This window comes from Saccopteryx leptura, chromosome 2 (assembly GCF_036850995.1).
Source record: "Saccopteryx leptura isolate mSacLep1 chromosome 2, mSacLep1_pri_phased_curated, whole genome shotgun sequence".
Taxonomy (NCBI): Eukaryota; Metazoa; Chordata; class Mammalia; order Chiroptera; family Emballonuridae; genus Saccopteryx; species Saccopteryx leptura.
This window is the reverse complement of record NC_089504.1, coordinates 121,807,070-121,822,209: the sequence shown is the minus strand read 5'-3', so window position 1 is coordinate 121,822,209 and position 15,140 is coordinate 121,807,070. Positions and strand designations below refer to the sequence as shown.

The window sequence follows — 15,140 nt, the reverse complement described above, 5'->3', positions numbered from 1 at the left end:
TAAAAACTGAGAGATCCAACTCAGGATGCTGCCATTCAGAATTATATGGAATTTAAAATATTCATATCAAAACCTTTTATTATTTAATAACCTCAACTGTAGAAGTACAACTGTTATTAATTGCTACAGAGCAACTGGCCCTGGCTGGTTGGATCAGTGCATAGAGCATCAGCCCGGTGTATGGACATCCTGGATTCAATCCCCAGTCAGGGCACATATGAGAAGCGACCATCTGCTTCTCTTCCCCTCCTTCTCTCCATTCTCTCTCTCTTCCCTTCTCACAGCCAGTGGCTCGACTGCTTCGAGTGTTAGCCCGGGCAGTGAGGTTGGTCTGAGCATAGGCCCTAGACGAGGGTTTCCGGTGGGTTGGGATGCATGTAGGAGTCTGTCTCTGTATCTCCCCTACTCCAACTTAAAAACCAAAACAAAACAAAAAACCCACACAAACAAACAAACAAAAAGCAATTAGGCATGCCTAGAAGCTAAACTGTAACGTTTACCTTAAATAGAATCAAAATGATAAGTTTTGACAATAATGTAGAATGAAATGGTCAGAATCAGTGAATTGAGGTATCACAACCACAGAACCCATAGTGCAATTAAAGTATTCGCTTAGCATATTCTTTTCATGTGTAGAATTTCATGATAGGAAAATTTTTCACTCAAGTTACAATTTTAAAACTCTTTATAAAGTGTCATCAAAACAATACACAGAAGCCTCACACATCACAGTCCAGTAATTTCTGGCATGAGCCACCTGTTTGCCTAATATCTCCCACGTTATAATCAGATTTGAAACTATCTTTCCCAATTACCTACCTGTGTCACAAAAGTGCCTAAAACAATTGTGCAGAAGATGGCATTATTAAAGATTCCTTCAAACACATTTCTTTCACCATGAATTTTCCGGGCATTTATTTCGTTGAAGAGTTGCATCAGCACGAAGGTATTAAAAACAATAGTGTAATGTTCTGAAGGAGGAGCATGCAAAGGAGCATTCCTTCCACTATCAATATCAAAAAACTTTTCTCCTGAAAGAATGAAAAATTATTATTTTGTAATTATCATACAAAGTAATGTGACATTTTCAAGGAGGTATGCAATAATAAAACCTAATTAGACCTGTATTTGATCCCAAATGACAGAGTTGGAAGGGGCCTGGGGTTATCTCGTTTTCTCTCATTTTAGAGATGAGCAAACCAAAGGCCCCAAAACTATGGTGGTGACATACTGAAGATCACATATCTAAGACAGTGGCATAGTCGGTACGAGAAAGCAGAACTCTTTTTACCCCTCATCCCATCTCTTAAGACTGCTTCCCCAAATTTACTAAGCATCTACTGATAAAGAGGGGAAATAAAAGGTAAATGTGGAGTCAAAGAGAAAACTTATGTTCTTAAAAATCTGTCATGTTAAACATCTGAGATAATAGCTTGGAACCGAGACTGAAGCTTTATCAGGCATTGAATTCTTACCAGCAAACAAGAGTGTAAAGACTACTACAAGTTGATAGAATGCGTGACCCAAAATATTCTTCATCATCGTGCGTGAGATGAGAGGTTTATTTCTACCATAAGGTTTCCGAAGCAAGAGAGATTCGGTGGGAGGTTCTGTAGCCAGAGCCAGGGAAGCGAGCGTATCCATTATGAGGTTGACCCACAGCATCTGCACAGCCTTAAGCGGCGAGTCCTAGAAAAGATAGGTTTCCTAATAGACCTTCACAACTATTCGGGGACTCACCAATTCTCAGGAAGCCTTTTGTATTTAAAAACTAAAAGAACAGAACTAGACTGCACTTTCATATTAATTAACTAAAAACATTAAGCTTCAGCTCATTTAAAAACTTTAGTCCTTTAAAAAGGAATATTATCTACATATATGCTTTAAAATAAACACATTTCAATAAAACAAACTGTACACCTACTTGAGTAATACAGGCGCCTGTGAAAGCAACAATCACAGCTACGACATTAACAGTAAGCTGGAACTGAAGGAATTTTGAGATGCTGTCATAGACATTTCGTCCCCACATAACTGCTTTAACAATGCTTGTAAAGTTGTCATCTGTGAGAATAATATCAGATGCTTCTTTAGCTACGTCAGTTCCAGCGATGCCCTATTAGAAAAAATTCTGTGAATTAGACTACATGTTTACAGTATAACTTCTAAGTATTCAAAAGGAAAATGTTCATCTGATCAACAAAAAACTTACCATTATACTTAATTATTTACTTAAATTTACTGTAAAAAAGAAGTAATATAGTTATTCTATTATACCATCTCTCAGAAATTCTCTTAGGAGAAGTAAAAAATTAAAGAAAAAGACTGAAAATAAAGTTTAAATTGGGTTACAAAAAGAATGGACACAGGCTAACCCACTTCCTTCCAAAAGTCACACAAAAAGGTATATTAAAAAAAACAAACCCCACAAAGACAAAATAAATAGGAAAGAAGATATACAAGAAAAACCTAAGAGGCTGAGAAGCAGATAATCAAATACTAAGTAACATCAGCAGACCCCAGAAACCTGCACCCTCAGCCAACAGGAGGGGGGGCAGAGACACAGCCTTTTTACACTGCAGACCTCTCCTGTGTGTGCTCAGGCCTTGGCGGCACCAGCTAGGACGGGCCCTAGGGGTGAAGGTGTGAAAAAAGACAGCAGGATTTCTTGAAAGTCTACTGAAGACACTGAAGTACTCAGAAGATCCAAACTTAAGAACAATGTCTGTCAACAGTACAATAGGATGGATTAATGTCATGAATTAATAAAAAAAAAAAAAGAGTGAACTACATTATCTATCTACAACACAGATGAATCTCCCAAACATAATAATGAATAAAGGAAGCTGGAGTCAAAATCACAATATATGGCTCTTTGCAATAAAGTTCAAAAACAGAAAAAAATCAATCTTCAGAACACTAGTGATCTTTGCAGCCAGGCAGGGCGGTCATGAGATGTGAGCATGACTGAGGCGTCTAGGTAGTGTAGGTAACATTCTATGTATTTCTTGCCTTGCAAAGATTAGGTCTGTTCACTTGTGATAATCCAGCCAGTTGTGTACTCATGACTCAGGCACTTTTCTGGATGCATGTTGTATGTCAGTAATAAAATGAAAAGAAAGCTAGATCCTCAGAGCCCCTTCCCAGGTCGATGCAACCAGGCAATCTGCCACTCCCTCTGACATGGCAAGACTGTCTGCTAACGTCCTGGAGGGACATGACAGAGCACACCTGGACTGAAGGGTGCCCAGTACTGTTGAGTGCAGGGTGCCATACTGAAGAAAGAGGAACCATTTAGTGAATGCCCAGACTATCATCTTCCTTTCTTTACCTGTTCCCCAGGACACCAGTACTCAGGATTGCTCCCTAAGCAGCTGATTTGAAGATTCCTTTCTGGGAAATCTGATCATTTTAAAAGAAAGACCCCCTGCCCAAATACTGCAATTCAAGGTACCCTAGGAAGTGAAATGGCCAAGCCAGCTCACTTTACAGAGAAGCTTCTGGTTGGTAAATTCCACCGACAGGCCCAGGGCTCTCCAGCTTCTCAACTTGACACTAGCAATAGGCAGAGATGACCAAGAATCACTCGACATCTCAGGAAAGCATGGACATGAGACAGAAAACCCAAACCTAAAAGGAAATGAATATAGATTCTGCCGAGACAAGACCTCATTAAAAAAAAAAAATCGCCTGACTTGTGGTGGTGCAATGGGATAAATTGTCAACCTGGAATGCTGAGGTCGCCAGTTTGAAACCCTGGTCTTGCCTGGTCAAGGCACATATGGGAGATGATGCTTCCTGCTCCTCCCCCTTCTCTCTCTCTCTCTCTCTCTCTCTCTCCTCTCTTAAATTGAATAAAGTCTTAAAAAAATCAAATCCGTAGGAAGGTAAAATGTACATCAATAAAATAAGAACAGGATGTTAAAACAAGAACAGAGACTCAGAAATCCAAAAACCACGCTTGGAAATTAAATAAATGACTCACATAAATGAAAAACAACAAGAGTTGAGGAAATAGCTCTGGAAATGAAAAGCAAGACGACAAAAGTATGGTAAACAGGAAAAAAGCTACAAGCTAAAACGTCCAAGAAAAATCAGGGGGAATATTCAACAAAGAAGAAACAGTGGAGAGGAAACAGGACTAGTGTAAGAAAATTTCATAAGATGGAAGAAAATATGTTTTCAAAGTAAAGAGCTGCTCTGATACAAATCATCACAACATTCAGAGAACTGAAAACAAAGTAAAGACTTATATACTTCTAGAAAGGGAAAAACAAAACAAAACACCAAGAGGGTCAAAATTCAAAGTAGTACGCAACAACTAAAGAAGAACAAATTCAAACTTCTAAGTGGAAAAGGATTTTCAATCTAGATTTTCACACCAAGTCAGATTAAGAGTCAACAGAGGAGCCTGACCAGGTGGTGGAGCAGTGGACAGAGCATCAGACTGGGATGCAGAGGACCCAGGTTCAAGACCCCGAGGTCGCCACCTTGAGCGCGGGCTCATCTGGTTTGAACAAAAAGCTCACCAGCTTGGACCCAAGGTCGCTGGCTCCAGCAGGGGGTTACTTGGTCTGCTGTGGCCCCACGGGCAAGGCACATATGAGAAAGCAATCAATGAACAACTAAGGTGTTGCAACAAAAAACTAATAATTGATGCTTCTCATCTCTCTCCCTTCCTGTCAGTCTGTCCCTATCTATCCCTCTCTCTGACTCTCTCTCTGTCTTTGTAAAAATAAAAAATAAAAGTCAACAGAGGAAAAAAGTTATGAAAAACTTTAACTCTCATAACCCCTCTTCCTGGGAAGCTATTAGAGGAGATGGCTCTGCAACATGAGGCAGTAAAACCCAAAAGATGATGATGTCATCAAGTCCAGGAAATACAAGATCCAACGTAGGAGAGCAGTAAAGGAACCCCTCAGGTGTGGAGGCGTAGCAGGCCCAGCACACACCCCTGATGAAAGCATGTCAGAGGGCCTGGAAGAGGCATCTCTAAGGTGAAGTGGGTACAAGTGCCAGATGTCTATGATGTAATGTAAGGAGAATGTAGTGATGAATTAGTGCGAAGTAGACAAAAAAACTAAGCAAAAGTAAATAAAATGGAAAAAGAAAAGTGAATGAAAAAGACAATTTACAAGGAATACAAAAAGTTGTGCAACAAAATAAAAGTAATATGCGTATATTATTTTAATAAAAACAAAGTTCAAATCAAGCTTTTCTTGAAATAGTTATTGAAGGAACAATTTTAATTTAAAATTTTAGTCTCTAGCTCCTAATCCTGAATATTTTACTTTTAATGTGCAACATTTTTCACATGTCTATAAAAGGTTTCCCTGCCTCCAATCTTTCTCCTGTCTTTTAAAATGCAAAATCTCATCACTCCTGTGTTCAAAACCCTTCAAAATTTCCAGTTATTAAAACAGTCACGGGGATGTAAATGACAGCACAGGGAATACAGTCAATAGCATTGTAATAACTATGTACAAGTCAGATGGTTACCAGACTAATCAGGGAGAATCACTTTGCAAGGTATATAAATGTCTAATCACACCATGAAACTAATATATTGTATGTCAACTATAATTGAAAAATAAACTTAGAAAAATTAGTTCTATAATCAAAAAAGTTTGGGAAACTTTTCATCAAGAATTAGTAAACAGCTCTTTTATGAGCTGTATGCTAACATGCAGTTTGTCTCCAAACTAGTTTTACCCCACCAGACGTCAGCTTGGAAAGAACAAATTCCTTATCTTCGAATTCAAGCCCTCATCAGGTGGGGCTCCCTGTTAATCCTGTTTCATATCCCACTATTCCAACACCAAACCTTCTCCTATTTATTAAAACTACAGCCATGAACAATTAATATTTTGTTCAATGATTGAATATATATGACAGTAGTCCCCTAAAATTATAACTGAGCTGAAAAATGCCTATGGCCTAGTGACACTGTAGCTGTTGTAATGTCACCTGCACACATCGCTCACACGGTGGGGATGCTAATGTAAAGAAATCTGTGGGGCCAGCCGTATAACAGTACAGCACATACAATTATGTTCAATACATAGCACTTGATAATGACAGTAAATGACTATGTTATTGGCTTATGCATGTACTATACCAGAGTTTTTATCGTTATTTTTGAGGGCACTGTTTCTACTTATTAGAAAGTTTGAGATAAAACAGTGTGCCAAGTGACTCCAGTAACAGCCTCATACATCTCACGTTCATCATGTTTCTTTTTTTTTTTTACAGAGGCAGAGATAGACAGGGACAGACAGACAGGAACGGAGAGAGATGAGAAGCATCAATCATCAGTTTCTCGTTGCGCACTGCGACTTCTTAGTTGTTCATTGATTGCTTTCTCACATGTGCCTTGACCGCGGGCCTTCAGCAGACCGAGTAACCCCCTGCTGGAGCCAGCGACCTTGGGTCTAAGCTGGTGAGCTCTTTGCTCAAGCCAGATGAGCCCGCGCTCAAGCTGGCGACCTCGGGGTCTCGAACCTGGGTCCTTCCGCATCCCAGTCCGACGCTCTATCCACTGTGCCACCACCTGGTCAGGCTCATCATGTTTCTTGACTCCATAATTTTCTCTTGTCCCTGATTTAAGCTCATGCTGTTTGGTACAATAACACGGTGTAAGGACTTGTAACCTGGGAGCAATAGGCTCTACCATACAGCCCAGGTGAGTAGTAGGCCATACCATCTGGGCTTACTAAGTGCACTAAACACTGCTCCACAATGACAAAAGAGCCTCACAGCGTCTTCTCAGAACATGTCCCTTCATTAAGTGGCACATGACCGTATCTGTAATTCACTGAAATTGGCAATTGCCTGTACTTTTCTACACGCTCTTCTCCCTCCCTCAGCTCAAATGGCACCTTTTACAGAAAACTTTCCCGCCTCTACTGGCAGAATCAAGGACTTCCTCCTTGAGGCATTCAGTGTACTGCGTTCATTTTTTTGCTGGCTGCAGTGAGGCTTTGCTTATCTATGTCCTTGTGTGCTGAATCTTACTACCACAGACATATGGGGTCACAGAAATACATCCTGGCATTTAGTCTTTTATGACAGAAATATCTGTATACATGATTAACTAAATTTCAGTAAGAAAACTGTGTAAATATCTTATTGCACTATATTAACCCTTCTGGAGATGATGTGAGAGGACAGAATGCTTACACGATGAGATGAAGTGATACAAATGATATTGGCATACAATTTTTTCTGTATTGAGTCACCTTTTTACTTAAAGGAAGCATTTTACAACTTCTCTAGTGCCAGCTCCACTACTCTTGCACTTTGGGGCTATCAGTAAGTAAAATAAGGGTGACCTGAACACAGCACTGCGATATTGGATTGGGACACATGATCTGATAACCCAGACAGCTACTAAGTGACTGACGCGCTGGTGGCGCATACAGCACTGGACAAAAAACATGATTCATGTCCTGGACAGGACGGAGCGGGCAGGTACGAGACTTCATCACTCAGAGCACTGCACAATTAAAACTTATGAGTTATTTCCGGAATTTTCCTTGTAATATTTCAGGACTGCGGTTGACCACAGGTAACTGAAACCATGGACTGCAAAATCACGAATAAGGATGGACTACTGTATAACAATAAGAAAATGTAATCATATTTTAAATGTACTGTGGAGGCTTGCTATAGAAAGGAATTCTAGGGGGAGTGGTTAAATAAGGGAAAACGCCAGACTTTTTTGCAAGCTAATAACGTACTCGCAGTAGAGTCCTATCATAAATCTTATTTTAGTGTTATAAAGTTTATTTTAATGTTGAATTTGCTAAATATATAGTGCATATGTATAGTGTACATATATATACATAAACATAGCTCTATTTCTAGCTACAGCTAACTTGAGATAACACATAAATAGATAGGGTTCTAAAATGCTGTTTCTGCCTGAAAAATAAAAGGCAAGTTTAGCCAGAACTAACCAATAGTAATTTCTGGTTGGTATCTAATAAAAACCCAAGACAAAAAATTTTGTCTTTTAGTTTAAAACATAAAATTGAAGAACTGAACATAGAAAGTAAAATTCAAGCTTGAGCAAAAGTACTTTCAAATCCAAGCCACTGAGAAATTATTCTTTCTCTGTATTTTAAAAATTATTTAAAGTGTATTTTGTAGTGCTACTTTTAAAAAGAGGGGTTGATGCCATGGGCCTGAAACCTTCAGGGCTTAAAAAAATCAAACAAAGCAGTGACTATACTGTGTTTCTGTTTACATTACTATATCCATCTGAATTTATTTAAAGCTCTCAGTATCTGCCTTAAACACTTAAGTTTTGGGAAGAAAGTTTAAAAAAAAATTCTAAAATGCATTGTCTAAAAACGTCTTCCTGCTCAGCTGACCAGACGAATTGTGCTCAATTCTCAAGAGCAGCAATGAATGACCCTGTTTACCTGGTGGGACAGCATGTAAATAAATATTTAAATATTCCATATCCCTTCAGCTACTCTTCACAAGTCTTAAGAAGTTCAGATCAATGTCCTACCAACCGTTATAAGTTTCGGACAGGGTAGGATTAGGACAGGGTAGGAATCTTTGGGTTCACAATCAATGGCTGAGAGCACTTTATTCAGCTAACTTCCTTTTCCTCCTCGCTCACTCCTGTTGGAAGGCTGCCACCGTGGTGGTGGTTTCGCTAAGCCCTATTTTAGCTACAAAATACCAGGACAAATTATGCAAATAAACACTGGTACACGTATAAATATTCTCTTATCTGAAACCTCTGGGGCCATACTGTATTTCAGAATTCAGCCTCTCATATTTTAAAAAGATAATGAGGCACATAATTTCTATCACACATCCCCCCGAGGTTGTTAGCACCCCATTAAACACATTAATATCTCTATAATAACTCTGAATATTAATATTAAGTGGGACAAATAACATTTGCACATTAGGTCAGGATAAGTTTCACAGTTAAATAAAAATTGACTAAATAAATTTCAGTTTTCATATTTTTAGATTTGAGAATTAGTAATATGGACCAGAATTGTTCAAAAATAAAATTACTAAAATACTTAAATTTTCTATGGCACTATGGCTACAAAGATTCATTTAAGCACTGAAAAACTGGAGGAAATAGATTCAAAGATATAACAACCTAAATTCAGTCATTAAACATTTATGCCCTGGCTGGTTAGCTCAGCAGTAGAGCTTCAGCCTGGCATTTGAAAGTTCTGGGTTCGATTTCTGGCCAGGGCACACAGGAGAAGCGACCATCTGCTTCTCTACCCCTTCTCCTTCTTTCTCTCCCTTTCTCTCTCTTCTCCTCCCAAAGCTAGTGGCTCAACTGTTTTGAGTTCATCGGCCCAGGCACTAAGGATGACTCCCTGGAGCCTCCGCCTCAGGAGCTAAAGATAGTGCAATTGTGAGAATGACCCCAGATGGGCAGAGCATTGACCTCAGACTGAGGTTGCTGGGTGGATCCCGGTCGGGATGCATGCAGGAATCTGTCTCTCTATCTCCCCTCCTCTCGTTTGGAAAAAGAAAGGTAAAAAACAAACAAGAAATAAATATTTATGTAGCATATGTTATTTCATGATATCCATTTTATAGTAAATGCTTCACCAGTACTTCTACAGTACCAAAGCACCAGTAGAAAAGAGTAAAATGTTTAATTTTCTAGTGCTCTAAATATTCAAATCTAAACTGAGACTTGGAGGGGGGGTAGGTATTTTTCCAATCAATAAAGATTACAGCCTGACCAAGCGGTGGCGCAGTGGATAGAGCATTGGCCTGGGACGCGGAGGACCCAGGTTCGAGACCCCAAGGTCTCCAGTTTGAGTGTGGGCTCATCTGGTTTGAGCAAGGGGTCACTCGGTCTGCTGTAGCCTCCTGGTCAAGGCACATATGAGAAAGCAATCAATGAACAACTAAGGTGCAGCAACAAAGAATTGATGCTTCTCATCTCTCTCCCTTCCAGTCTGTCTGTTCCTCTCTCTGTCTCCGTCACACACACACACACACACACACACAAAGATTATATATATTAAATATAAAATATCAGCTACTCTTAAGAGACATTTTCAGTTGAGTGGAAGAGTTAATTTTTTTTTAACTTTAATACATATAAATGTTCTGAGTTTGTCTCCTCTTAAGGAGACTGTTTCAAGGTTCAGATAAGATGACAGACACATATAGTTTACAGAGTACAGAGGTAAATGTATGATTTTATTACAATTGTTCAAAAGAAGTCATCTTCCGGCCAGATTTCACTACATCAAATAAAGTTAGTGTACAAACTAATTAGACTTATAAATCAGTTTAGGCTTATATATTATTTCTCAAACGAATTTGAAAGAAAGTATCTAAAATCAACTGCAATTTAGTAAAGAACAACAACTAAACAATACAGTCAGTAAGTTACACTTGAATAGCTAAGTTTTACCATTGCAAAGCCAACGTCAGCTTTCTTCAGTGCAGGACCGTCGTTTGTCCCGTCCCCGGTTACCGCCACCACCTGACGCTGTTCTGACACAGTGCTGTCAATTATACCTGAAATAAGAGTAAATATTTGGGCTGTAAAAAAATTCGCTTTGATTAATAAGGTGGCTCTGCAGAATATCCAAACAAGTCAGTTTTACTGACTCAAGTTTAAAAATAAACAGAGAGGAATGGAAACTGCTGAGATGTTGGGCAAGGAGCAACTCCAGAAACTAAAGTTACATTAGGAACAATATCCTGTTTTCATTACTGACGATTAACACGTTCACCTAAGATGTCAAAAGGTATTTGGATTTTATTGGAAAAGATGATTACCCATGATTCAACCTTATCTATTCCTATTTCAGGAAGTAGACTGCAGGAGGGAAAAGTGTGGGGAGAGGTAGAAGAGGGAAGAGGGGGATAGATGGTGATGGAGAGAGACTTGACTTGGGGTGGTGAGCACACAGTGCAACATACAGACGATATGCTGTATAAAAATTTGCACCTGAAAACTGTATAATTTTATTAACCAATGTCACCCCAATAAATCCAATACAAAAATTTTAAAAATATATTTCTGTTAAGAAATTGTGAAATAAAATAATCTACGCACCTTTAACCAGTGTATGTTTGTCAGTAGGAGATGATCTCGCAAGTACTCGAAGCTTTGGCCAAATCTTGTCTATCCGCTCTTGCTCAATCTATAAATTTTTGTCATAGTTAAAATGTGCCCAAACCTAGTTTCATAATTTCAAATTAGTTATCTAGAATATGTATTAGTGTTTCTCAAAAGTGTGACTAACAGACTAACAGCACCAGCAATTCCTGGGAACTTGTGTGAAATCAAATTCTTGAGCAAGGCCTCAGGTTTATCTTATTAAATTAAATATTCTGGGGTGGGGCCTATCACTGTTTTAAGTTTCTCCGGAATCTCTGGTGTATACTCAAGTTTGAGAGTCACTGCTATATAAATCATTATAAGATCAAAATTTTAAAAACCTCCCCACTGCCTATGAAAATGGAAGCTCCTTAACTTAGCATGAAATGCTCAGAGGGCTTGGCGGTCCCCTAAAATATGCTCCATATCAACCTTTCCAAACACATTTACACAACTTGTGTTTCTGAAGTTGACAAAAATTTAAGGGAATTGCTAATTCATTAAAAAACATTTAAAAAATAAAAACCCATACCTCTCCTTTTTCATTTCGTATTCTTCTGTTGAAATCTTTACCTTCTAGGCACAGGAAATCTTCTCCAGGATTTAAAATACCACATTTGGTAGCAATAGCCCGAGCAGTATTAATATTATCACCAGTGACCATCCGCACAGTAATACCAGCCCTCTGACATTTCTTTATTGCATCTGGTACCTGGTTTACATAAAAAACAACAACAACAAAACAAAACAAAACAAAACTCTGTATTACAAAAAAATTAGTACTTCCAGAGGGGGGAAAATATGAATAAATATGAATTACCTTATAGTCTTATAAATGACAACTTTAATTTCATCTCAATATTCACTATTTCTTGAATTATTCCCAATAATCTCTTCTTTCCTCTTCTAATGCCACAATTCTAGTTCTGGTCTGGCTTCATTTTCATTGTCATCCGGCTTTGTCTGCACTATTTACTAAAGGCTTTTTAAAGCACTGTTCTTCCTGGCAACCGTCAGGAAATTTTTCTCTGGCTGGCTTCCTCCCTTTCTGGTTTTAGGGCCATCAATGCAACACCAGAGTAAGCAGTGGGGTTCTTTAGGGTTACGGGTAGCTCACCTACTCTCATATCTTCAACTGCCAGCTATGTGCTCATAACTTTCACATCTAGATCTTTCCCCCATCTCACTGTGAGGGCTGGATTCACAGTTCTATGAGGAAAGTTGCATGACAAAATTTGGGTGCCCCAAGTTTGTTTTATAAATCTATCATGTAACAGAAACCTAAGCGTCATCTGACCTCTTCCAATTCCATCAACTGATAGATTTTACCTTGTCTCTCCCCTGCTTGTTACTTTGAGCTACTGCAACAGCTTTTATTTTTTATTTTTTTGTATCTTTCTGAAGTTGGAAATGGGGAGGCAGTCAGACAGACTCCTGCACGTGCCCGACTGGGATCCACCCGGCATGCCCACCAGGGGGCGATACTCTGCCCATCTGGGGTGTTGCTCTGTTGCAACCAGAGCCATTCTAGCGCCTGAGGCAGAGGCCACGGAGCCATCCTCAGCGCCGGGGCCAACTTTGCTCCAATGGAGCCTTGGCTGCGGGAGGGGAAGAGAGAGAACGAGAGGAAGGAGAGGTGGAGAAGCAGATGAGTGCTTCTCCTGTGTGCCCTGGCTGGGAATCGAACACGGGACTCCTACACGCCAGGCCAACGCTCTACCACTGAGCCAACCGGCCAGGGCCTGCAATAGCTTTTAAATTCATATCCTTGTTTTTGTGTTTGTTCCTCCTTTAAAACATCTGACATACTTAACAGAAGAGTTCTTTTTCTTTTAAATTTTTATTTTTATTTAAATTTTTATTTATTGATTTTATTGAGAGGGGCAGAGGGGTCGAGGGGGAGAGATAGGAACATTAATCTGTTCCTATATGTGCCCTGACCAGAGATTGAGCCAGCAACCTCTGCACTTGGGGATGATGCTCCAACCAACTGAGCTACCCCGCCAGAGCAAGAGTTCTTTTTCTAATACACTTTCTTAGAAATATAAGATGAATTCCTTACCGTTATATTATAAACCATAAAGTTCTCAGTATAACAGAGTATCATCACACTTGAACCTCAGAATACTTTCCTAAACTTATCTAAAATATTTCTCTATTATATATAAATTGATAGATGAATCATGTACATATTCTTTCTGTGCCTGTATATGCAATTCCCTTTGCCTAGAAAATCCTTTCCTGATCTTTAACCAGAAAATCCATACTGATCTTACCAGAGAAGAGGCTGAAAATGCAAATACAAGTAACGTAAGAGAAAGATATATAGGTAACAAGAAGAAAAACATGCTAAGAGTGACATACTCTGAGATGAATGCCTTGTAAAAGAGTCACTCAGCTCTAGCATATTTTTACCATGGGAAAATGAGTACCTAATGTTGACAGAACTTACAGTTTCAAGGGAAAGCAAACACTCACATTTGTGTGTACTATCTCAATATTTAATATTTTAAAAATGCACACATGTGACTGAAGGCTTAATTTGGCCTATAAGTTGTTTATGACTTCTACTGTACATACAATTTAAGTGTAATGTCTCTGGGAGATGGCCCATGTAGACAGAATTGTATTATACATACCTCTATTATAGCTCATTACATCATATTATAGTTATTTGTTTACCTAAGTTTTCAGCAAATCAACGAGCTTCTTAAGGATAGAGCCCTTACCTCCTCATGTTTGCATCACCAATGCTTAGTACAATGCCTTTCATTCATTTAACAAGTAAGTGACTGGCATATAAGGGGAGCTTAGATTTGTTGAACTATGAAATAAATATCTTTGGGAAAATAGTCACCCTTAGGTATTTTTCAAGGAGGAGCAAATTCTAAACAGGGTACTATGGGTGACAATGTGTCTTAAAACATGTGTAATTACTGGCAACATAAGTTAATATGTGTCTATAGTTTCAGGATTTACCATATAATACTATAGCCCTCCATTCATTAGTCATTATACTGTTGAGAATACAATTTGCATTTTTTTTTAAATTATTATTTATTTATTTATTTATTTTTTACAGAGACAGAGAGAGAGTCAGAGAGAGGGATAAATAGGGACAGATAGACAGGAATGGAGAGAGGTGAGAAGCATCAATTATTAGTTTTTCGTTGTGACACCTTAGTTATTCGTTGACTGCTTTTTTATATGTGCCTTGACCATGGGGCTGCAGCAGACCGAGTGACCCCTTGCTCGAGCCAGCGACCTTGGGCTCAAACCAGATGAGCCCGTGCTCAAGCTGGCAACCTCGGGGTCTCGAACCTGGGTCTTCCGCATCCCAGTCCGACACTCTATCCACTGCGCCACTGCCTAGTCAGGCTACAATTTGCATTTACTTAAACTAATATTTACTAAATGCCAGGCTGTAGCTAGGTGCTGGTGACAGAGAGGTGAGTGAAAGGACAAAGCCTGCCCTGATTATTAAAAAATAAATAAATCAGTATTTGCTTCTAAAAACATTGGTCTACCTTATGAATGTAACATATATCCTGATATCTCATTTTGAAATAAAATATAACCCAAGTTTGTCCATTTAAGCATTCACTCACCAGGTGGTATCCTGAGATCACTTGGAATAGGGGAACAACGAATAAGGGGAAGAAACCGGTCTCGGGTTAAAACTATGTGACAAATAACATGTAAGAAAGGCAAACTAACACTTATTAATTGCCCACTAATCACCCAATGCTTCCACCTAAAACTCACAAACTTCACTTTTACAGATAAGAAGCTGAAGAAAAGCTAAATGCCTTGTTCAAGTACCTATGCATATGCAAAAAAGCTGGATTTGTCCTAGGTATCTAATTAATCAAGGTTTTCTACACCAGAACTGCAGAGTGCAGACTACTCAGAGAAAGCTGTTTCATATTCCACTGCCTCATTTTGTATAGAAGTACCCATATGATTTTGTGACACTAAAAAATTAAGTGCCGCTTTCATATTTAAAAAAAAATAAAATGCTCCA

General features: G+C 38.9%; 1 protein-coding gene across 4 annotated transcripts in view; it reads right to left on the bottom strand.

Moving 5' to 3' along the window:
- The window catches only part of ATP2B1 (ATPase plasma membrane Ca2+ transporting 1), a 136,537-nt gene that overhangs the window by 20,136 nt on the left and 101,261 nt on the right, over window positions 1–15,140 (bottom strand). For all 4 annotated transcript variants that reach the window (XM_066368653.1, XM_066368656.1, XM_066368654.1 and 1 more), the window contains exons 13-18: window positions 11,649–11,828; window positions 11,072–11,159; window positions 10,421–10,527; window positions 1,925–2,116; window positions 1,476–1,689; window positions 820–1,031 (exon numbers count right to left, since the gene is read on the bottom strand). In XM_066368653.1, the coding sequence (XP_066224750.1) occupies window positions 820–1,031; window positions 1,476–1,689; window positions 1,925–2,116; window positions 10,421–10,527; window positions 11,072–11,159; window positions 11,649–11,828 (993 nt within the window). The remainder of the gene's footprint in view (window positions 1–819; window positions 1,032–1,475; window positions 1,690–1,924; window positions 2,117–10,420; window positions 10,528–11,071; window positions 11,160–11,648; window positions 11,829–15,140) is intronic.